At 43.1% G+C, this 23,515-nt stretch overlaps 1 protein-coding gene across 5 annotated transcripts in view; it reads right to left on the bottom strand.

Annotated features, from left to right (window-relative positions):
* Nucleotides 1-1,231: 1,231 nt before the first annotated feature.
* The window catches only part of LOC144603984 (E3 ubiquitin-protein ligase RBBP6-like), a 69,353-nt gene continuing 47,069 nt past the window's right edge, over nucleotides 1,232-23,515 (bottom strand). For 3 of the 5 annotated variants that reach the window (XM_078417915.1, XM_078417918.1, XM_078417920.1), the window contains 9 exons: nucleotides 21,040-21,081; nucleotides 19,384-19,778; nucleotides 17,767-17,854; nucleotides 16,060-16,120; nucleotides 15,922-15,979; nucleotides 10,099-10,458; nucleotides 8,520-8,621; nucleotides 5,062-6,849; nucleotides 1,232-3,198 (listed from right to left, as the gene is read on the bottom strand). In XM_078417915.1, the coding sequence (XP_078274041.1) occupies nucleotides 1,590-3,198; nucleotides 5,062-6,849; nucleotides 8,520-8,621; nucleotides 10,099-10,458; nucleotides 15,922-15,979; nucleotides 16,060-16,120; nucleotides 17,767-17,854; nucleotides 19,384-19,778; nucleotides 21,040-21,081 (4,503 nt within the window). In that variant the 3' untranslated portion in view covers nucleotides 1,232-1,589. The remainder of the gene's footprint in view (nucleotides 3,199-5,061; nucleotides 6,850-8,519; nucleotides 8,622-10,098; nucleotides 10,459-15,921; nucleotides 15,980-16,059; nucleotides 16,121-17,766; nucleotides 17,855-19,383; nucleotides 19,779-21,039; nucleotides 21,082-23,515) is intronic. The other 2 variants (XM_078417916.1, XM_078417919.1) reach the window with 1 other exon arrangement.

Raw genomic sequence — 23,515 nt, 5'->3', positions numbered from 1 at the left:
TAGCAACGAGAAAGCAGCATGGACTGGACAGTTGGGATCCTTGAAGGATGACAGGTGTGCATTTAGCTCCGAAATATATACTAGAGGTTGGCCAATGATATAAATTATTGCAATTCAATTTGAACTGCATGCAATGTTCAACTGGAACCCTCAAGCATTTACACAGATTTAGATATTCTCAGGTGAATTATGCTTCAAAACTCAGTGTACCCAAGAGGGAATAAATTCACTGCGTTTCACTGAATACAGTTTTGGAAGATTATCCTTTGTTCATAAGAACATAGAATAAGGACTCTATTTCCCTTCAGTTTGAGTCTCAGATTTTCCATAACAATATTTGTTGATATTTCTGCACTGGCATTTGCTGATCTCACTCATTAATACTACGGCAATCTTTGTTGTTCACATTTCATCCCAGTACCAGCGCATCACTGCAGTTTCTCAGGCTGTATCCCGGACCCAATTATCTTCAGTTACTCCATGCCTTTCCTTTCCAAAATAAATGTTTGTTAAATTCACCACTCCTGTATTCAGGAAGATGAACAATAAATACGGGCAGTGGCTCCTTGGTGGGAAATATCATTGACAGCATATAAGTATCAGTCACTAACATTTTCTGAGAGAACAATGCCCATGCCATTTAATGGTATCATCACAACTTCCACCATCAATAGCCCTGAGTGGCCACATTTATTGAAACTTAACTGCACCAGCCACATTAATACCATTTCCTCAATTGTGCCCTCCTACCTTCTACAATTCACGGGTCAGGGACATGCAGTTTCTCAGGCAGTATCACACTTCTGGATTAATTCAGTTTCAACAATTCTGAAGGATTTTCAATCAGTGAAACAGCCCTCTTAACTGGCACCCCATTCACCATCTTAAATATTAGTGGCCAACACAGTGGCTACAATGTGTACCAGCTATGAAAATCCAAATCCATACCTTTCACCGTATGGGAACACCACCACCAGATTTCCTTCCAAGAAACGCACCAACTTATCTTGGAAATGAATCACTGAACCAGTGAAAAACACAGTATGGGAGTGAGAATCACGACTCCATCATAATTAGCTGTCCTCAGAAATCCATGGTATTACCAACCAAAAATGTAATATGTGATATGATTTTTTTTTGCTGAGTATTTTGGTTAGCTTTGTAAACTGGAAATGGGAAAAACACAATGACCAGTATTTAGAGACTAATGAATTCAATGAAAATTTATTCAGTCAAAAGATGACACAGTGAGGCTTTGTACTGCAAATCATCAAGCAAAACATTTACATTAATTACACTGTCAGCTTGTATACACAACTATAAAAAAAAGTTCAGTGAAAATTTCACAGTAGTTCCCAGTGTAGTCTTATAGTTCACTTAAAAATGCTGCAGCATAATCTGACCATACTCATGGTCAAACATAATTCTGTACAAAAATTGCTAATTTATAAATCCTCAATATTACAGAAAACAAAATCTCCAGAATAGCAGTTCAGTGGACTCAGAGCAGAATAGCAATGTCTGAGTGAATATTTACAAAGCTTCCAAATACTTGCGGCAGAGTCTGATCAAACAATGCAGATATCTGTCTAATCCGTTTCTGCTGTTCGGACAATGACAGATGATCGGACCTTTTGGTCACTGTCTTTGTCCTTATCTTTGTCTTTGCTTTTTTTGGACTTTTTCTTTTTGTGTTTGTGTTTCTGAGTTTTGTCCAGCTCTAATTCAACACCAAGATGTTTCTTGTGCTTTTTGTGTTTCTTGTGCTTTTTGTGCTTCTTTTTCTCCTTTTTTCTCTTTTTCTTCTTGCTATCCTGTGTGTCCTCTGAGCTGGCACTGCTGCTGTGACTGCGTGTCTGACTCTCACTTGGGCTGTGGCTGCGACTACAACTAGGGCTTGGGCTGCTTTGGGTGTGACTTTTAGCGGCACTACTCCTGGAGCCCACAGACACACCTTTGACCTCTGTCAGTTCATCTGTGATCTCTTTTGTATCCTTTCCATCCTTTACTGTATGCTCTGCTTCAATTTCACTGTCACTTTCACTGTAATCCGGTTCAAAGGCTGCCTCGTCTGTTTCCCTCGCCAGATCCAAGGAGTGCCGGGAGAGTCGGTTCGAACGGCAGAGTGACCCTGGCATCCGGGGGCGGCCATGATCCCTGTCACCCCGCCCGACACAAAGCTCCTGCTCATTCTTTTCAGTTGATACTTCAGTTTGATGTGACAGCTTATTCCCACTTACTTGCCTGTCCTTGTTGCTCCGAGTTTCAAAGGCAGGTTTTTCCTTGCCTCGGCTGGAGGTGACCAATTTTACTTCTTCAGTACCGGATCTCGATTCTGATCCACTTCTTGGGGTCGTCTGTGGCTTCCTGTCTTTCTCAGGATGGTGATCGGTTTTCCTGGGTTCGGTACTGCCTCTTCTGCTCTCTGTCTGTTGTTCCCTTCCCTTTTGTCCATGTGTCAGTTCTTCACCCTTATTGGGGGAATCTCGCCTCCTTGCATCGCGGCCCCGCTCCTCCCTCTGTTTGGTGAGTGGGATGTGCCTGTTGATGCCGTCTGTCTTGCTGTCAACATTAGGAACCAAATCTTTGTTTGAGGCACCACTTTTATTTGGCTCCAATTTTTCAACCTGCCGCTCCTTTGCAGACGAAGCAGAATGCTTTCCATTTGCTGCCTCAGTATCCCGCTCTGCAACTGTTGGCTTGTCGAGCTGAACAGCTGCTTTCTTCTTGTCCAAAACCTCTCTGTCTGCAATACTATGCTCTTTATCTTTGATCTTTGCAACTTTCTCAATCAGCATTATGCTTCTTCCAGGTGTTACAGCCTCCTGCTGAGGTTCCTCCACATTTAGATCCTTAATGTTTTTTTGAGGTTTCTCAGCAGGAACAGCATCTTTATCAGTTTGCTTTGTTGGGTTTATAGGCTTCACACTTTGCCCAGAACTGGCAAGTTTTCCAACGTTTAATGCTGCTGCCGCTGCCGCTGCCGCTGCCGCTGCCGCTGCCGCCCTTCCTTCATCTTCATCTGTCTCGTAGTCCTCCTTCTCCCATTTGGATCGAGGGACTTGAACAATGACAATTTCATCTTCAGCAGGGGGTCTGGTATCACTGTTGTACTCCTCCATAGTCTTAATCACTGTCTTCTTTGCATCCAACTTCTCTTCAGCTCTTCTCAGAGGGCTCCCTCCTGCAGAACTGGTGCTGGGAGTGAAAAATAAAAAGTATAATTATCCCTTTACTGTCTGTAATGCTACCCATTATATCAACAGTTAGAATTCCCACATATGGCTACTTAAAGGCTCCTGCAGTTCAAGATGGCACACATCCATAGATTGACGTTACTTTGTCTTCCCACAGAAAACCCCAACACAGAAAGGAAAGTGAATGTTGGCACTGTGTTTTCAGACTCTATCTAAACTCTCAAGATGTATTTGGTTTACCATTGAAAGGAAAGCCCTTGGAATCAGAACCTTTAGAAACCGGGATGTACAGGATCAGAGAATCTAACCCTAACCCTAATGCATGATCTTCAAGGCCAGGCTTAATGTATTTATCACATATTTCCATGTTTCTAACACTTATAAAGGCAGATTCAACACACACATGATGAGGGAAGATTAAATTTTGCAGCAGTAAACAGTTAGCACTTGGAGCGAATGCGCCAAGGCGGTGCATAAAAAGCAAGCATACACTCATGGAGCTGCCAGATGGGAGTGGCTGTGTGAAGGTGCAAGTGATCTGTGGAGAGTACGTGCAAGCAAGACAGAGTCTGAAGAAGGGTCTCGACTCAAAACGTTAGCCATTACTTTTATCCAGAGATGCTGCCTGTCCCGCTGAGTTACTCCAGCATTTTGTCTATCTTTGGTGTAAACCAGCATCTCCAGTTCCTTCCTACAGAGTATTTTAACGTGGAAACAGGCCCTTCGACTCAACTTGTCCACACCGGCCAACATGTCCCAACTACACTTGTCCCACCTGCTTACAATAGGACCATGTTCCTCTCAATGTACCAGTCTATCTCTGGCAGTTTGTTCCATACACCAACCACCTTTTGTGAGAAAATGTTACCCCTCAGGTTCTTTTAAATGTTTCCCTCCTCACCTTAAACATATGTCCTCTGGTTCTCGATTTCCCTACTCTGGGCAAGAGACTTTGTACATCTACCCGATCTATTCCTCATAATTTTGTACCCCTCTATAAGATCACCCCTAATCTTCTTGCACTCCAAGGAAGAGTCCCAGCCTGCTCAACCTCTCCCTGTAGCTCAGGCCCTTGAGTTCTAGCAACAAGCTTGAAAATCTTCTCTGCATCCTTTCCAGCTTAACAACATCTTTCCTATACAATGGGCCCAAAACTTAACCCCAATAAATGTGGCCTCACCAATGTCTTATACAACTGCAACATGGCCTCCCAACTTCTATACTCAATACTCTGACTGATGAAGGCCAATGTTCCAAAAGCCTTTTTGACCACCCTTCCTACCTGTACTCCCAGATCCCTCTGCTCTACAACACTCCCCAGAGCCCTACCGTTCACTGTGTAGGTTCTACCCATGTTAGTGCTCCCAAAAGGCAACACCTTACCTCACCTCATAGATTAAATATAACACACCTCATAGCAACCGGCAGGGTTAGCGCCATGAGCTTGCCGAGGGAAGGCAGTGACATTGAACATTAGGTCAGTTTGTGCAACTTTGGATGATGAAGTGCACGGCACTCTTAATCTGAAGATGACTTTTCTTAGCAAATCTAATTTCAGTTGAAGAGTATGCTTACTATTAACAGAAATTCATACTTTATAGGGAGAAATGGAGCATATTTTCTACCCTGTTTTGCAACTAAATCTACAACTGCAATACTTCACATTCCCAATAATTGTGGGGGTTATTTAAAACATCAACATCATGATGGTCATATAAATTTGCAGGGTTTATCACAATGTGACTGCAATAACCAAATACATAATCAAAAAATGGGCCATTCACTGCCCGACTAAGCTCCCAAGAAACCAGATTACGATATTAACAAATGCAAGCATGATAAAAAATACATGAAACATGCTAACCTTGTATAATCTACCAGGACTGAACCTGTCATCTCATTCCCCGCCATTTTCCTCCTTGCCTTGGTTTTCACTTTGTCTGATTTGGATTTTCCGCCATTGACTTCCGATAACTCGGGTGCCTCCTCCTGAGGAGCTGGAGATTCTCCACTTACAATCTTCTTTCCACTCTCCCTATTTATTTTGATCTTCCTCACTGGAAGATTTGCTGGAGTGACCGTCTCATTTTCACAAGATAATTCTACAAAATCTTCGGCTGCTTTCTCAGTACCAGACGTGGTCTTTGGTTTCGCTGAAGGTTTTGCAGCCTCGGACATTTCTACTTTTGATGATTTAGTTGGAGGCGTTCCAAGCTCTCTGTCTGCCACTTTTTCATCACTTTTCCTCTTACGCTTGTCAACCTTTGCCTCTGACTGCCTTGGTTTCTCATCTGCTTTGACTGTCCTTTTCAGTTTTTCATCCCTGTTGACTGTTTTATCATGCTTCTCATGTTTTGTCTCCTCCCTGGGATAATCCTTTCTTTGCTTTTCCTCCTTTGCTGGTTTCGTTTCTTTGTACTCTCGGCCCAGTTTGAGCTGCAGCTTCCTGGGCAGAAAGAACTTCTCACTTTTGGGTAGCGGGTGGACTTTCACACTCTCAACCTTGGCAGGACATTCCTCCCTGTTTTTTTTTATGCTGAGCTCAATATGAGGTGACTTATCCCGTTCTTTCTCTGGTGGCTTCTCTTGTGCTACTTTGGCACTTTTACCGGAGGACTCTTTCTTGGGCATGCTGCCCTCTGCTTTCCGCTTCACTTTTTCCATTTTATTAGATTTAGATTTTTCTTTCTTGTCTTTGTCAGACATGGATTTATAAGCAACCGATTCCCCTTCCATAGGCTCATCCCTCACTGGTGTGGCATCATCTCTGCTGGGTGGCAGAAACAAGGAAGATCCTTTGCTATCATCACCTACTGTCTCCACAGCCTTCTTTTCATCTCGACAAGACTCCAGATTACTGACTGGCTCAGTTTCATCCTTTTTCTTCTTCCTGTGTTTTTTGTGCTTTGCACCTTTCGAGTCAGGACGAAGGCTTGTTACTTCTTTTTCCTTTGACCCTCTCAGTTCTTTTACAGCATGAGTCTCTCTGTAAGAGTACTTTTCTGGATAATTGCAGGCACCACCCACATTACGGCCCCGAGGCAACTGATCTGTTGGATATTCGTCCCTGCGGCCCCGACCATGAGGTGAATTGTCACGCCTGGTACCAGGTGGGACAAAGCACTCAGGAGACAAATGGTCCTTATTTGTGGGAGAACGAGGTCGTGGTTGATTACCACCATTGTAACCTTTATAATATTCATACCATGCTCTGCATCGCCTCTCCCATTCTCTGTAGCGCTCCCTTTCGTAAGAGTCTCTTGGATCACGAGGTCTATCATAAAGTTCTCTGTAGTCAAACGGTGGTGGTGGTTCTCTGTAACGATCATGATACTCACGTTCATTTTCACCCTGTGGAATACTCCTTTTGTAAGGAGAATGGGGCTTGTAATTTGGAGATCGGGAACGAGACCGATATCCTCTGTAAGATGGTGACCTAGATCTGGACCTATGAAACCCACGAGATCTGGATCTTGATCGATAACCCCTACTCTTTCCACCACCTCTTCGATATGAAGGTGACCTTGAATAGGAACGACTTGGGGATCGACTGACTGATCTTGAATAAGATCGCGAGGAATGAGATCTCGACTTGGAATACGTGTAGGAGCTGCCACTGAACGATGATCCACTGTAGGAACGTGACCGGGACCTGAGCAGAAAATGAAGGCAGGTTAAGTATTAAATGTAGCAGCTTAAAATGAATAACCAAGGTGGCAGCAATCTCAAGGTGAATCTTCAAGGAGGTAGCCCACTAACAGTAGAAAACTTATATCAATGAATTGCATGAAGCCACTCTTAATTTTCTCGAGATAGGCCATAACTTAATTGGCATAGGTTTGAATAATTGAAGCTAAACCTGTCTGAGATGGAAGAAAGGTCTCGACCCGAAACTTCACCCATTCTTTCTCTCCAGAGATGCTACCTGTCCCGCTGAGTTACTCCAGTTTTGTGTGTCTATCTGACTAAGATGGATATGGGTGTAAGAGCAGTTAGCAAATTGGACTTAAGTTTTTTGTTTCGAGATACAGTGCGGAAACAAGCCCTTTGGCCCACACCAAACAATGATGCCCGTACACTAACACTATCCTATACACACTCGGGACAATTTATAATTTTACTGAAGCCAATTAACCTACAAATCTGTACATCTTTAGAGTGTGGGAGAAAGCCAGAGCACCCGGAGAAAACCCACGCAGGTCACGGGGAGAATGTACAAACTCTGTATAGACAGCACCTGTAGTCAGAATTGAACCCGGGTCTCTGTGACAGCAAGGCAACAACTCTACTGTTGCGCCACCGTGCCGCACACTTAAATGGTAGTCTTAAATGATCAAGACAAAAGCAAACATTTCTAATGCAGGCAAGTCCAAAGATATTTCAACAACACAAAAGATGCATATCCAAATGGCCCCCAAAAAGCTTTAAGAAATTAATTCCATTGATGGCTGATGGGACCAGTTATTTAGTCTGGTTTCTGTAACTAAAACTAATTAAATTTGCATGTGCAGAGAGCACTGGCACTGTGGCCAGTCACCTATTGTGGTGAGCACTTCTGCAGGCATGCAAACATTGTGACCAACATGAATGGCTATGACAAGTTCCAATACTGAAGCTCTAAGTATTTTCTCTCCATAAAACTGACAAGTACAGTTACTTCGCCATAAGGCAGATTCTGCTATATGTTCGAACCAATGTTAAAACAGCAGTTATAAAACTGCAATTGAAAATATCCTCATTAGATCTTTTCAACTCTACAAACATTGTCAGTCAAATTCGAAAGCGTGAGAGCATTGGCCTTGCTATTAGCAGAGAAGTGATCAGGGGGACAGGACTGATGATGTGGAGTCAGCCGCACCATAGTAAGAATTAAATTAGGGAATGGGGAGTTTAAAAAAATCAGAGGTAGGGGAGGCAAAGGTATCACAGAGCCTGAATGTCTCAGGTACTTACACAGCCAGATTTCAACTGCTCAAAAATCAGAAAGTAGCAGCAAGGTGGGGTGAACTATTGACATTGCTCCAATTAGTAAAGCCATGCCTGGTATATCTCAGTTGCAAAGTTCTGATGCATGATAAATGGAGAGGGCTGCAGAATATCTATTTCCCAAAAGATACATGTACTGGGGAAGGAAATCAATGTGACATGGGACTTTAATTTCAATTGAGAATGTCACTTTTGCTATGCTTTTGTTTCCACTAGCTGTTTGATTGGTTTATGCCTACCTTTGAAGGCCAAACGAATATTAGAAACAAACTTTAATTTTGTATCTGCTGCATGATGGGCTTAAAACTGTTCATTGATTCTATTACAACTAATTACCTGGAGTAGGAGCGTCGGCGCTCCTTTTGGATTTTTCTGTATTCCATTAGCTCTTTAGCAAAATCATTGGTGAACTCATCAAGCTTTGACTTTTTCTTCTCTCTGAAATGTCAAATAGATGAAAGGGGAAAAATAAATAAAAATGAGAGCCTTCAAATATTTCACTCAGCAATCGCACACATGATCTTTATCAGGAAGGAGGATTGGGAAGCATTGGGATACATTAAAGTGGATACATCCTCAGATCTATTCCAGAATACAAAGGGAACCAAGGGAGGAGACTTCCTGGGTTCTGACAGAGATTTTTGCATCTTTGTTGGCCGAAGGTGAGATAACAGAAGACAGAAAATGTTGTCCTCTTGCTCAAGGGCAATAGGGTAAGCCTGGAAATCACAGGCTGGTAAGCCTTACATCAGCAGTCTCATATATCGGACTGAGATTTTGTGCAGGCAAATTGATGAAAGCAGAGCAATAGGTGTTGCCTATGTGGACTGTCAGATTGTTCATCAGGTTCTGCATAGTAGGCCATTTCAGAAAATTGAGGCTCAAAGGAACTAAACGTGTTGATGAACTGGATCCAAAATTGGCTGGGCGATAGGAGGGAGAGAACAGCAGTGGATGGGTATTTTTCCAATTGAAAATGTGTAACAGGTCGTGCACTGCAAGGATTATTTCTGGGACCTTTTTTGTTTGTTGTATATATAAATTGCTTTGAGAACGTAGGATCCGTAAGAATGCGGATAATACAATAACTGACAGTCTTCAATAATGACAGATGTTTAAAGGTATAGTCAGACAGATCAAATTATTTTAGGAGACAGAGTAAATGGCAGGAACTTTAGGAACATTGATGTAGAGAGACCTTTGGCATAATGCCCAGAATTTACTAAGCGATGCCATAGGTGGAGGAGGAGGAATGTGGTATGCTGGCCTTCATAGGTTGAGGTATCATGAACAAGAGTAGGGGCTTCATGTTGTAGCTGTACAAAATATTGTTAAAGACTACCGCTGACAGCTCAAGTCCCCATATTACAGTAAGGACGTGGTAACAATCGAGAGACTGCAGATGCAATTCACCAGAAAGTCATCTGGAATGGAGGGCTGCAGTTACAAGGAGAGACTGAGTGGGTTGGATGTATTTCCACTTGAACAAAGGGTGACCTTATACAAGCTTAAATAATTAACAGATAGCTAATCTTTTTCCTCGGAGCAAAGAGAGTTTTGAACTAGAGAGCATGGATGTAAGGTAAGAGGTGATAAATTTAAAGGACAGAGTCGCTTTTTCCATACAGGCTATTTGGAATGAGCTGCCAGAGGATGTGGTGGAGGCAAATACTATTTTGAAATTGAAGGGACAGGTGTAGTGGCCTGAAATCTTTGCCATTCTTGATATATTTTGTAATATAACAACACAAATAGGCTTAATAACAAGCAGCACCCAGTTGTTTTGTCGCACAGGTTGCTCCTCTGTCTATTGGGCGCAAACAAATATAAAGGTGAAACCCATGCTCAGGATTTCATGGTGGTATCTGGAAACGCCAGATGTCACAGATATTGAAATCAATGCCCATTCACTTACTCTTCCTTTAGCCGTCGCTGCTCTCGGTAGAACTCTTCCCTGGACAGCGGAGGTACTTGCGTTACGGTTGGTATGACATTGGCAGGAGCTGCTGGAGTAGCAGGGGGTGCCCAGGGGGCAGATATTGTGGCTTGTGCTGGAGGGAATCCTGGAGGAGGGACACTAAATCCTGTAGGTGGGGGTTGGCCTGGGGGAAACTGTGGAGGAAATTGAGGGGGAGGCACCCCTGGTGGAAGAGGAACTGGGTGAGGTGGAGGAGGGTAGAGTGTTGGGGGGGGCACATAGACAGGGGGAGGGTTTGTAATTCCCTGTGTTCGACTTCTTGGAATCCGATCACTATGATGCCCTCTGTTGGATGGTCTAATGAAGCAGATTGAAAAACATATCAACAAGTGGTGAGACAACGAATTTGCAGATACACAAGCACTCAAAAGTGATGGCTAATACTTTTAGCAGTTGCCATAAATAGAGATGCACCAGTGAACATTTTTACAGCATCTTCAAATAAATATGTCCACATACTGTGGAAAATCTGGAATTGAGAATGCGAGGAACACTAGGTTCTAGAGATTCGTATTGATTACTCAAATCCAAAAAATAAACTGGAAGCAATTTCTTGGATAAATCACACCATTCTACAAACACTAAAAACTGCTTTTAAATTGCACTGTAATGTGTCAAAGCTAAATGGTAAACAGATTTATTGAAAAAAAACAATACTATTTCATTGGAATCAAATGTGCCGGCGATATATACTGGACTTGTGGAGGAACATATCTTTCTTGGAAGATAAGACGCAAAATGCTGGAGTAACTCAATGGGACAGGCAGCACCTCTGGAGCGAAGGAGTGGGGAAGAAGAGTCTCGACCCAAAATGTCACCCATTCCTTTTCTCCAGAGATGCTGCCTGTCCCGCAGATACTCCAGCATTGTGACTACCTTCGATGTAAACACAAATTGCTGGAGTTCTTTCCCACACGTTTCTCTTGGAGGTGGTGAAAGTTTTTTTTCAGTTTGATTCAAGTGACAAGGATTGTCTTGTGAAGATAGGTCAATTGGCATGGGGCTACACACTGTAGAGTTTAGGAAAATTAGATTTGATTCATAGAAGGATTGACTAGACAAAAGCTGAGGTTAATTTCTCTTGCTGAAGAGATAAAAATGCTAACTAATGAAGTAACATGGTTTGAACTCCATCCAGGACAAACTTTCTACTCAATGGCAGAGCACGTGTGATTCTCTTGATTCTATTACAGTAAACCTTCATTACCACGGAGGGAGGGAGAGCAGTGCCCGTTATTGCCCTGATTGGCCGCTATAACCGAGTAAGGGATTACCGAGTAATAGAGTATGATTATACGTAGTCGAAACAAAGAACTGCAGATGCTGGTTAATACTCAAAAGGCAAAGTGCTGGAGTAACTCAGCAGGCCAGGCAGCATCTCTGGAGAACATGGATAGGTGACGTTTCATGACCCTTCTTAAGACCTCCCAGTCTGGAACTGGGCCTGGAATCCAGGTGAATTGAGGAGAGGATCGGCAGTCATTGGTCCTGGCCCGCAGGCAGCTGGATTGCAGGCAAGGGTCAGCGTTGGTAGTGGCAGGTGCGTCCTGGAAGAGATCGGCAGCCCGTCCTGGCGGTGAAGGTTGTTCAGACCAGCCTGGATGGGATCAGGCAGGCAGTGCTGGCTGGGGTGTCGTCGGCATCCTGGCTAAGAAGCGGGAGGGTGCACGGAGTGATCCCGCAGTGGCTCAACTCGAAATATCACCTATCCATGCTCTTCAGAGATGCTGACTGGCACTTTGAATTATGCCAACATTGTGTGAACATCATCATTGCACAGGTGTTGATCGACGCAATTGGTTCTCAATTTCAAAAACCACATCAATGATTGATTGTGCAATTTTGCTGATTCACAATTACAATTTACAGTTTATAATCTGTACATTTGAGGTCTGCGACCAAAGGGAGAGATTTGGTTTGGTATTAGGATGGAGAGTGACACAGTTAATTCAGAGACTAGGGTCCTGAACTTGAATAAAGGAGACTTTGAAGGCATGAAATGGGAATTGGCTAGGATAGACTGGCAAATTATACTTAAAGGATTGACAGTTTTCATGCAATGGCGAAGATTTAAAGATCGCATGGATGAACTCCAGAAATTGTTCATCCCTGTCTGGCGAAAAAATAAAACTGGGAAGGCGGCTCAACCGTGGCTGACGAGGGAAGTCAAGGATAGTGTTAAAGCCAAGGAAGAGGCATATACATTGGCCAGAAGAAGCGGCAAACCTGAGGACTGGGAGAAATTTAGAACTCGGAGTACAAATGGGTTAATTAAGAGGGGGGAAAAGAGCATGAAAGAAAGCTTTCAGGGAATATAAAAACTGACTGCAAAAGTTTCTATAGGTATGTAAAAAGGAAAAGATTAGTGAAGACGAATGTAGGTCCCTTACAGTCAGAGACAGGTGAATTTATAATGGGAAACAAGGAAATGGAAGAACAGTTAAACGAGTACTTTGGTTCTGTCTTCACTAAGGAAGACACAATCTCCTGGAACTACTGGGGACCGAGGATCGAGTGGGAGGGAGAAACTGAAGGCAATCCACATTAGTCAGAAAATGGTGTTAGGGAAACTGTTGGGACTGAAGGCAGATAAATCCCCAGGGCCTGATGGTCTGCATCCCAGACTCAAGGTGGTGGCCCTAGAAATCAAGGATGCATTGGTGATCATTTTCCAATGTTCTCTCGATTCTGGATCAGTTTCTGTGGACTGGAGGGTAGCCAATGTAGCTCCACTTTTTAAGAGAGGGAGAGAGAAAACAGGGAATTATAGATCAGTTAGCCTTACATTGGTAGTGGGGAGGATGTTGGAGTTGATTATTAAAGATGTTATAGCAGTGCATTTTGAAAGCAGTGACAGGATTAGTCAAAGTCAGCATGGATTTATGAAGGGGAAATCATGCTTGACTAATCTTTTGGAATTTTTTGAAGATGTAACAAGTAGAATGGATAAGGGAGAGTCAGTGGATGTGGTGTATTTGGACTTTCAAAAAGCCTTTGACAAGGTCCCACACAAGAGATTAGTGTGCAAAATTAGAGCACATGGTAGGGAATTGACATGGATGGAGAACTGTTTAGGAAAGAACTACAGATGCTGGTTTAAATCGAAGGTGGACACAAAACGCTGGAATAATTCAGCGGGATAGGCAGCATCTCTGGAGAGAAGGAATGAGTGACGAAAGAATAGGATAGAGAACTGGTTGGCAGACAGGAAGCAAAGAGTAGGAATTAACGGGTCCTTTTCAGAATGGCAGGCAGTGACTAGTGGGGTGCTGCAAGGCTCGATGCTGGGACCCCAGTTTTTTACAATATATATTAACGATTTAGACATGGGAATTAAATGTAACATCTCCAAATTTGCAGATGGTATAAAGCTGGTGGCAGTCGAGTTGTGAGGAGAATGCTTTGAGACTGCAGGGTGACTTGGATAGGTTGGGCAGAAGCATGGGAGATGCAGTATAATGTGAGGTTATCCACCTTGGTGGCAAGAACAGGAAGGCAGATTGTTATCTGAATGGTGTCAGGTTAGGAGAAGAGGAGGTGCAACGAGACCTGGGTGTGCTTGTACATCAGTCACTGAAAGGAAGCATGCAGGTGCAGCAGGTAGTGAAGAAAGCCAATGGCATGTTGGCCTTCATTGCGAGAGGATTTGAGTTTAGGAGCAAGGAGGTCCTACTGCAGTTATACAGGGTCCTGGTGAGACTGCACTGTGTGCAATTTTGGCCTAATTTGAGGAAGGGCATTATTGCTCTTGAGGAAGGACATTATTGCTCGATGGAGTGCAGGTTAATTCCCGGGATGGAGGGACTGACGCATGATGAAAGAATGGGTCGACTAGGCTTGTACTCACTGGAATTTAGAAGAATGAGTTGGGATCTTATAGAAACATATAAAATTCTTAGAGGATTAGACAGGGTAGATGCAGGAAAAATGTTCCCAATGTTGGGGGGAGTCCAGAACCAGGGGTCACAGTTTAAGAATAAGGGGTAGGCCATTTAGGACTGAGATGAGGAACAACTTTTTCACCCAGAGAGCTGTGAATCTGTGAAATTCTCTGGCACAGAAGCAGTGAAGCCCAATTCACTGGATGTTTTCAAGAGTGCTAGTTTTAGCTCTTAGGGCTAAGAGAATCAAGGGATATGGGGAAAAGGCCAGAATGGGGCACTGATTTTGGATGATCAGCTATGATCATATTGAATGGCGATGCTGGCTCAAGGGGCTGAATGGCCTACTCCTGCACCTATCTTCTGTGTTTCTATGGTACTTGGGAGAGAAAGGAAGATACAACGATCTTCTAATATCTGTCTCTCTTTTCACAGGTATTGTCTAAACTGCTGAGCATTTCCAACATTTCCTGTTGTTATTTCCAATTTCCAGAATCTGCAGTTTTCTGATTTCAATTCTTTTTAATAATTATCATTTTGTATCCAGCTCGGCCAGGTGACAATGGGCTGCATAAATTCCTCAACGGGCTACAGTTCAGTCTTACCCCACAATTTTAGTGGGTGCAATATACATTACAAAAGTTTGACACTTCGAAATATCAATGGCAGAAATATGCATTTGGCATCTTGGAGTGACTGATCCTAGTGGGTGTATAAAAGGTAGATAGACACTAGTGGAGCATGCATGCTGGGACCAGCCATGATGAGAGTAAGTGCAAGGCTTTGGCTCAGGAGGCTTCAGCGTAGAGGGCAACAGCAGGATATGGTGCAGTCTGTGTTTTTCATTCATTCTTAAATATTTCTTTATCTAGTGCCTTAGTGGTGGCAGATAGGGCAGTTGTATACTCTTCCTTCAGGATGTGGGAAGTCAGGGACATTTCTAGTGTCTCTGAGCACTACACTAAGAGATGCATCCAGCTGCAGCTCTTTACAGATCACACTAGGGAACAGGAGCAGCAGCTGGACAACCTCAGGATCATCTGGGAGACCGAGAAAGTCATAGATAAGAATTACAGTGAAGTAGTCACCCCTAGGTTGCAGGAGAAAGTAGATGGGTGACCACCAGGAAAGGGAGGAAGCAGTGAGTGCAGGGGTCCCTGTGACCGTTCCCCTCAACAAAAGGTATGTATTTTTTCATTGGGAGTTATGACCAGTCAGGAGAGGACAGTAGCACTCAAATCTTTGCCGCTGACCTGGATTTGAGGCACTGCAGGGAAATGTGAAGTCAGGCAGAGTAACAGTGATAGAAGACTTGTTAGTTAGGGGAACATGCAGAAGACTCTATGGCAATAAACGAGACTCCAGGATGGTATGTTGTCTCCCTGGTGCTAGGGCTAGGATGTCTTTGAGCACCTGCAGAATATTCACAAGGGGGAGTGTGTGCAACTGGAAGTCGTTGTGTATGTTGGCACAAATGACATAGATAGGAAAAGGGATAAGGTCCTGTAGAGTGAACAGAGTTAGGCAAAAGGTTAAAAAGCAGGACCTTGAGGGTAGTAATCTTCAGATTGCTCCCAGTGCCATGAGCAATGGAAAGTAAGAACTGCAAGATAGTACTGGTGAATGTGTGGCTGAAGAGTTGGTGCAGGGGGCACGGATTCAGATATTTGGACTCTTCAAGAGCAAAGGCCTTTGTAAGGACAACAGATTTGGGAACGTGCTAAATAGATGTGTCTCCAAAGCTGAAATAACAATAGATTTAATGGAATAAGAAGGAACTGCAGTTGCTGATTTACAAAAAAGACAAAATGCTGGAGTAACTCAACAGGTCAGGCAGCTTCTCCAGCACTGTAGTGTGGATATAACAGTTCTTACTTACAGTTCCCAGCTTGATCTGTTTCCCGGTGGTCGAACACCACTTGTCCTCATTGGTTGACCTAAAAATAAAAATAATGCGCTGCTTAACTAGATTTTACAATTGGAAGTCAATCTGACAACCATTTCCAAAGTAACAAACCTGTTGTAGGGATGGATTGCCCATGTGAAGCAGGATGACCAAGAACAGGAACCTGATAACCCTGAAAATAGAACACACCAATCAAGCTTAATGGTACATGACAGACGGATAGATATGTGACCAACATTGACAAAAGCAGCAGTTATTGGTCGTCCCTAAAGTCTCTTAAAATTTAAAATGATAATCCAATAATTTCAACCCCAAACCAACTTTTAATTCTAGATTGCTTAATTGCTAGATTAATTAATTAAATTCCCCAAGCTGCTGCAGGTAGAGTGGTTACAATTACAACATTTAAAAGGCAATTGTACAGATATTTAGATAGGAAAAATCACAGAGAGATGTGGGCTTAATGCAGATAAATGTGATTAGTGTAGTGCATACTGCAGTGATGGGCCCATTTCTGTATTGTACTCTGTATTCTATGACAATGATCCCACTGCTCTGCTGTGATTTAAATGTGTCTCAGTAGAGTACCAATTTTGTAACTTGCCCTGGAAGTTTATATTTTGAACCAAGTATAGGCCACTGAACTCCACTGTTCCTCAATTATTCACACTGAAGAGTCCTAGAGATTTCAATTCCAACTGTATGAATTTCAAACATATCTCCTCTCTCCAATGGGAGTTTTGCGAGACCCCCTGTCATCTTTGTGATTTCTGCTCCTTTCCAGCTGCCTTTGTTCCAACTAACTGCCTGCCCAAAAATCCCCCTCGCCTGTGTCAACCTATTACCTGCCACACTTTGTGTTGCCTCTCCCGTTCTCCAGCTTTCTTCCCCCCCCCCAAAAAAAAATCAGTTTGAAGAAGAGTCTTGACATGAAAGTCATTTATCCATGTTCCAGAGATGTTGCCTGACCCACTGAGTTACTCCAGCACTGTGTGCTTTACCAACATATCAAGCTTTCTCAAAATACACAAGATAGCAACCGTCAAATATCATGGGTGGCAGTTGATAGAACTGCTGTCTCACAGCACCAGAAACCCGGGTTTGCCACAACAGCTAAACAGAGGATGCAATCTCACTGGCTGCAAAATCTGCACTGGACTACTTGGACAATAAATACACATAGCCAGGCTGTTATTCATAGATTATTGCTCGGCATTTAACACTATCATCCACTCCAGACTGGTTACCAAGCTCACAAAACTGGGTCCCCCTCTTTAACTAGATCCTTGACTTAGTCATCAACCTATCTGAACAGACCCAGGGGATTTATCTACCTTCATATCTTCTTCCTTTCCATTTATATTCCTTTCTCTGGTTTCATTGTCCCCACCTCTTCTATCGTTCTCATATTTTTGTGGGTCTTGGACGGAAATGTTAACCCTGTCTCTCTTGCCTGATCCGAGTGTTTCCAGCATTTTCTGTTCTATTTTAACTATTGTAACTTCTTTGACAAAATGGTTTTCCTGCTGGTTTATCTTCTCTGACCCCTGAAACTACACTCCTTCTTAGCCTTGTTATCCTATGGTATTTGAATGCTTAGTGTGTGCTGCTATATGTAATCTTCAAACGGAATGGGAAAACTGGCCTCTTCAGATAGATTTGCCCCTTAAAAGGCTCACTGAAGCATTCAGTTGTTGTGGCTGGCTGTGTAATATCGAGCATTGATTGTACCTTGCAAACCTTTGATTGTTAACTACTTTATCAGTAAGACATGCAAAACAACATTTAACTATAACATAGACAAGATCAGTAACTTACCTTAAGTGCCGAGGTGCTGCTTGTAGGTATGGATGGATTAGCAGTCGTTATTCCAGAGGTAACGGTCACAGTGGATTTGCCAATTTCCCTAACAGGAAGTAATAACATACATTGGTTTAAAAAAAATTCAAATTTAACTTCCAGATTTATTAAATTATTTGGGAAGCTGCAAACATCTATTCAAATTTATTCACCAAAGCGAATTTCCTAAATTCAGATTATAAATAATTTCCTACCTCAGTTCACTCACCACGAAAGGAAATAAATACATAATTTGTATAATACAAAAAGACCTCGTTCTGCAGCCAATACACATTAGACTTGGTTAAAACATTGGAATAGGCATGGAAATCTACAGTTAAAAGGCTAGAGAACGGGATTGGTATTGATAGGTACTTTGTCAGCATGAATCTGGTGGACTAAAGGGTCTATTTCTACATTGTATGATTCAACAATTACAATGGTGCGTTGGGATGGTAATGTATTTAGGACATGGTGTGGATATTGCTAGCATAGGGAGCATTTATTGGTCATCACCCAAGGCTCTTAAATTGAATGGCTTATTCCTCCTTTGCCAAAGGGAAGTGAATAATTAACCACATTGTTGCTGATCTGGAGTAATAAATTAGTGAATAAGATAGGTTTTATTAAGAAAATGGCAAACCAGCAGTTTCACAACCCGGAAAGCTATCTTTTATTCGAAACAGGCCTGTTGGCTACTCATTGTACTCACCAACACAAATACCATTTATTTGCATTAGATTCATAGTGTTCTATGTCAAGGTAATTCAAAGTACTTGTCAAGTAGTCAGCATGGCTTGATGAGTTGGTAACTGTGCCTCATGAGTTTGAATTTTATTTTGAAGAGGTAACGAAGAGGACTGGTCTTTGATGAGGTCCTACATGGCAGGCTGGCAGAGAAAGTTTGATCACATGGGATCCAAAGTGAGCCAGCCAAATGGGTACAAAATTGGCTTGGTGGTAGGAGTTGAGGGTGGTAGTGAAGGACTGCACTTCGGATTGGATGCCTGACCACAGGGATTGGCGTTGCATCCACTGTGGTTTATCATTTACATATTAACCATTTGGACGAGGACGTTGGTGGCATAATTGACAACATTTGGAGATGACCTAGCCAGGACATACACAGTGAATGGCAGAGTACCAGAGAGTGTTGTAGAACAGAAAGACCTAGGAATACAAGATTCTGTAAATCTTTACGCAAGTCAAATTTTACACAAGTCGGCATCACCTTGGAACTAGGTAGAAACAAAAAATTGCAGTTGTGAGCTACAACAACCGATGGTGCGCCAGCTGGTGAAGAGCTTGCTGGTGCAGACCAGTGGCACTGGCGCCTAGTTTTCAGATGAAACGACAAAGTGTTGGAGTAACTCAGGTCAGGCAGTATGCCTGGAGGACATGGATGACTGATGTTTCAGGTCAGGACCTTTCTTCACACAGACTAAGTCTGCTGAATTATTCCATGTAGGAGAGGCACATGAATAGTAGACTGATAGCTACTCCTGTGCAGAAATTCTTATTTATATATACAACCTGCTAAACAGTTTTCTCAGTTGCTTTTCAATCTTTATCTGTTCTTACAAGGATAAAACTTACAGAATATCTCCTTCCTCGTGTTTTGAAGGTAGCTGATGAAGGTGAACAGCTACTGTTGACACGTCTGGAGCAGGAGGGATACTGGCAGCAGAGGAATCACGATTTCCTTTTGCAGGAGAAGCAGCACGGACTGGGGTGGAAGCTGCACTCGGAAGGGAGACAGCAATAGAAACTTGCCCAGGTGCAGAAGCACTAGTGAGTGGGAGATCTGCTGACTTTGAGATGGCTGTTCTAGTTAAGGGCAAAACAGTCTGAGGGTTGATGGAATGCAATGGCCTCAGACTGGGCAGCAGATTTTGAATTGGAAGAGAAGGTAGCCTTGGCTGCTGCTGGGTCAGCTGTTGTTTACGAGCTCTTTTTGTGTAGCCGGTTTCATTTTTGAAGTTGTTAACAGCCTGCAAAAGCAAAGAATTCTATTGATGTGATTGAACAGAAATGCCATCCACTTCAAGTTATTGCTTAGTTGATCCAAATGAAGTCAAATTTATAGAATTTTGTTTATCACCAACTTACTGATTTAGTTCACACAATTGTTTGCCAAATCAAATTTGTAGAGATTAAGCTATTAACACAAACCATAGAACAGAACAACGCAAAAACAGGCCCACCGGCCAACAATGTCTGAACATACGAAGTGATGCCGAACATGATGTCACTTATCACATAGCCTACATTCCTCCATATCCATATGCCTATCAAAGGTCTTTTAAATGTGACTGACGTATCTGCTTCAACTACCACCCCCAGCAGCACGTTCCAGGCACTCATGAGCCCATGTAAAAACTTGTCCTGCTTATCTCCTTTAAATTTTGCCCATCTCACCTCTAATATTTTATTTTTCAATCCTGGGAAAAAGATTCTGTCTACTCTATCTATGCCTCCCATAATTTTATATACTTCTATCAGGTCTTCCCACAACTTCTGGTGTTCCAGAGAAAATAAACCAAGTCTGTCCAACCTCGTCCTATAGCCAATACCCCCTAACCACAGCACCATTCTGGTAAACCTCCTCTGCACCATTTCCTAAACCTCCACATCCTTCCTGTAATGGGAAAACTAAATCTGCACACAATACTCCACATACCAGCTAACCAAAGTCCTATAAAGCTGCATCATGACTTTCTGACTTATACTTAATGCCTGACCTATGAAGGCAAGCATACCATTTGCGTTCTTTACCACTCTTATTTACTTGTGTTGCCACACTCAGGGAGTTATAGATTTGGAGCCCAAGATCCCTCTGTACATCAATGCTGTTAAGGCTCATGCCATTAATTATATATTTCCTCCTTACATTTGACCTCCCAAAGTGCAACATTCAACACTCGCTCAGATTAAATTCCATCTGGCACTTCTATGCCCATTTATGCAGCTGATTTATGATCCGCTGTATACAAGCCTTCCTCAATGTCCGAGACCACAGCAATCTTGGTGTCATCTGCAAACTTACTAACCAAACAGTCTACATTTACACCCAAGTCACTTATATATATCACAAACAGCAGCATTCCCTTGTGAAACTCCACTGGTTGAGGACCTCCAACCTGAATATTCTCTTTCCACCGTAACCCTGTCTTCTATCAGCAAGCCAGTTCCAAGTCAATACGACCAAGTCACTATTAAAAATGTACAACTTAATCTTCTGGATCAGCCTACCATGGGACGTAAACAAATTCCATCGCCCACCTTCGTCACCTCCTGAAAAAACATGAGCATGTTCATAAGCCACCACTTGCCGTGTACAACCCATCACTAATTAACCCATTCTTTTCCCAATGGAACTAAATCCAATCCTGAAGAATCCTCTTCAATAGTTTCCCTACCACAGATGTGAGGCTCACCGGCTTATACCTCCCTGGATTCTCTCCATTTCCCTTCTTTAATAAAGGAACAACATAGCTACTCTGCAGTCCTCCAAGACCTCGCCTGTGGGTAGAGAAGATTCAAAAATCTTCGTCAAGGTTCCCAAATCTCCACTCTTGCCTCTCGCAATAACCTGGGATAAATCTCATCAGGCCCTGAGATGCTCCTCAAATGCCCCAACCCACCTCCTTCTTAATCTCAAACTATCCTTGCATATTAAAATTCTCCACACTGATCTCACTGTCTTCCTTATCCCTTTCCTTGGTGAAAACAGACATAAAGTTTGGTATCTCGCCTAATTCCCAGACTCCAAGCACAAATTTCCCTCTTTAGCCAGGAGCAGTCCTACCTTCTCCCTGATTTTAATTTGTTTTTAAACCATTGTTTTTAACATGGACTTAACAAAATGTTGGAATTTTCTTTAATCCGACTTGCAGACATTTCATGGGCCCTTTTAAATCGCCCTCTTGAGGTCTTTCTTCCTTTCATTATATTCCTCAAACACCCTGTCTGATTCCAATCTCTTAAACCTTGATGTGTTCCTTTTTTTGACCAACTTTACAACCTCTTTCCTCATCCAAGGTTCCCTTAAACCCCGTCCCACTTAGGCGATTTTTTAGGCGATTACAGGCAACTAGGCTGTCGCCACATAGTCGCTTGTATGGTCGTGAGGAGTCTCCTCAGTCGCCCAGAGTCACAGCGTCTTTCTGGTCGCCTCTGGATTTTCAGAATGTTGAGAAAAAAATCGGCAACAGCGGGTTTGACGCCAATGAGAGTAACTTGACGTCTCCTGACATAGGTACTGTCGTAGGTTATCGCCGTTGCTGACTTCGATGAATTCCATTGATGTATGAATGAATGAATGAGTTTATTGGCCAAGTATGTGCATATACAAGGAATGTGCCTTGGTGCTCTGCTCACAAATGACAACACAAACATAGTTAACAATTAAGAATAAAGCCTAACCACATCAAAACAATAAGGATACAACATTAAGGTCTAAACATGTGGGTGAAAATAAACCAGAGCAAAAAAGAGACTACAGACTCTGGTTATTGAGTAGAACTATCACTCATGGGAAAAAAGGTGTTTTTATGTCTGGCTGTGGCTGCTTTGACAGTCCGGAGTCGCCTTCCAGAGGGAAGTGCTTCGGAGAGTTTGTGGCCAGGGTGAGAGGGGACAGAGATGATCTTGCCCGCTCGCTTCCTGGCCCTTGCAATGTACAGTTCGTCAATGGGGGGAAGGTTGTAGCCAACAACCTTCTCAGCTGTGCGAACGATCCATTGCAGCCTCCGGATGTCGTGCTTGGTGGCTGAGCCAAACCAGACCATGATGGAGAAGGTGAGGACGGACTCAATGATAGCAGTATAGAATTGGACCATCATTGCCTGTGACGATTGTGTTTCTTCAGTTGCCGCAGGAAGTACATCCTCTGTTGGACCTTTTTGACTGTGGAGTCGATGGTGGCCCCCCATTTAAGGTCCCTGGAGATGATGGTTCCAAGGAACTTAGAATGGCTCCACAGATGTGACTATGGTGTTGTTGATGGTGAGTGGGGGGGAGGGGAGGGGGATCTCTTCGAAAGTCTACAATTAGTTCCACTGTCTTGAGTGCATTGAGCTCCAGGTTGTTGCGATGGCACCAGGACGCCAGCTGTCACTTCCCCTCTGTAGGCAGATTCCTCCCCATCCTGGATCAGTCCAATCAGGGTAGTGTCACCCACAAACTTGAGGAGCTTGACAGAGGAGTCTGTGGAGGTGCAGTCATTGGTGTAGAAGATATTGTATTTCAGAGTAGGGTCTCATGGCAACACTTTCAAATATTTTAATTTCATATATTTTGAATAATAAAACAAACACAAACACTAGCATTGTACTACATTGAAAATTAAACTCTTTTGGGAGGATGTGGGTGGCCCTGAAAAGGGGCTTTTCTTGTGGTCTGTCGTGGGCTCTCCTCCTGGAGTGGTGGACTTCCGTTTGTGGTGTGGGCTGTTTGCTGTTGATCTTCAGATCATGTCGTTCTGCCATGGTACACTGCCTGGTTCGGAGTTGTATTAAGTGCAGAGATGGTCTCTCTGGTCCTTGGCTCTCTTGTTGGAGGTGTTTCCTGGCAATATCTCCAGTCCCCACCATCAGGGAAGCCTGTCCTCCAGTTCTCCATGAACCTGGAGTTATGTTGCCTGTCTGGTTGTCCACTCGGTCACCCTCCATCATGGCTGCTGCACTTCTGGTGCAGATCAGCTTGTGGAGGACACATGCTGTGTAGA

Source organism: Rhinoraja longicauda, chromosome 21 (genome assembly GCF_053455715.1).
Source record: "Rhinoraja longicauda isolate Sanriku21f chromosome 21, sRhiLon1.1, whole genome shotgun sequence".
NCBI lineage: Eukaryota > Metazoa > Chordata > Chondrichthyes > Rajiformes > Arhynchobatidae > Rhinoraja > Rhinoraja longicauda.
Note: the sequence above shows the minus strand (reverse complement) of the source record. Positions and strands in the feature narration are given on the sequence as shown.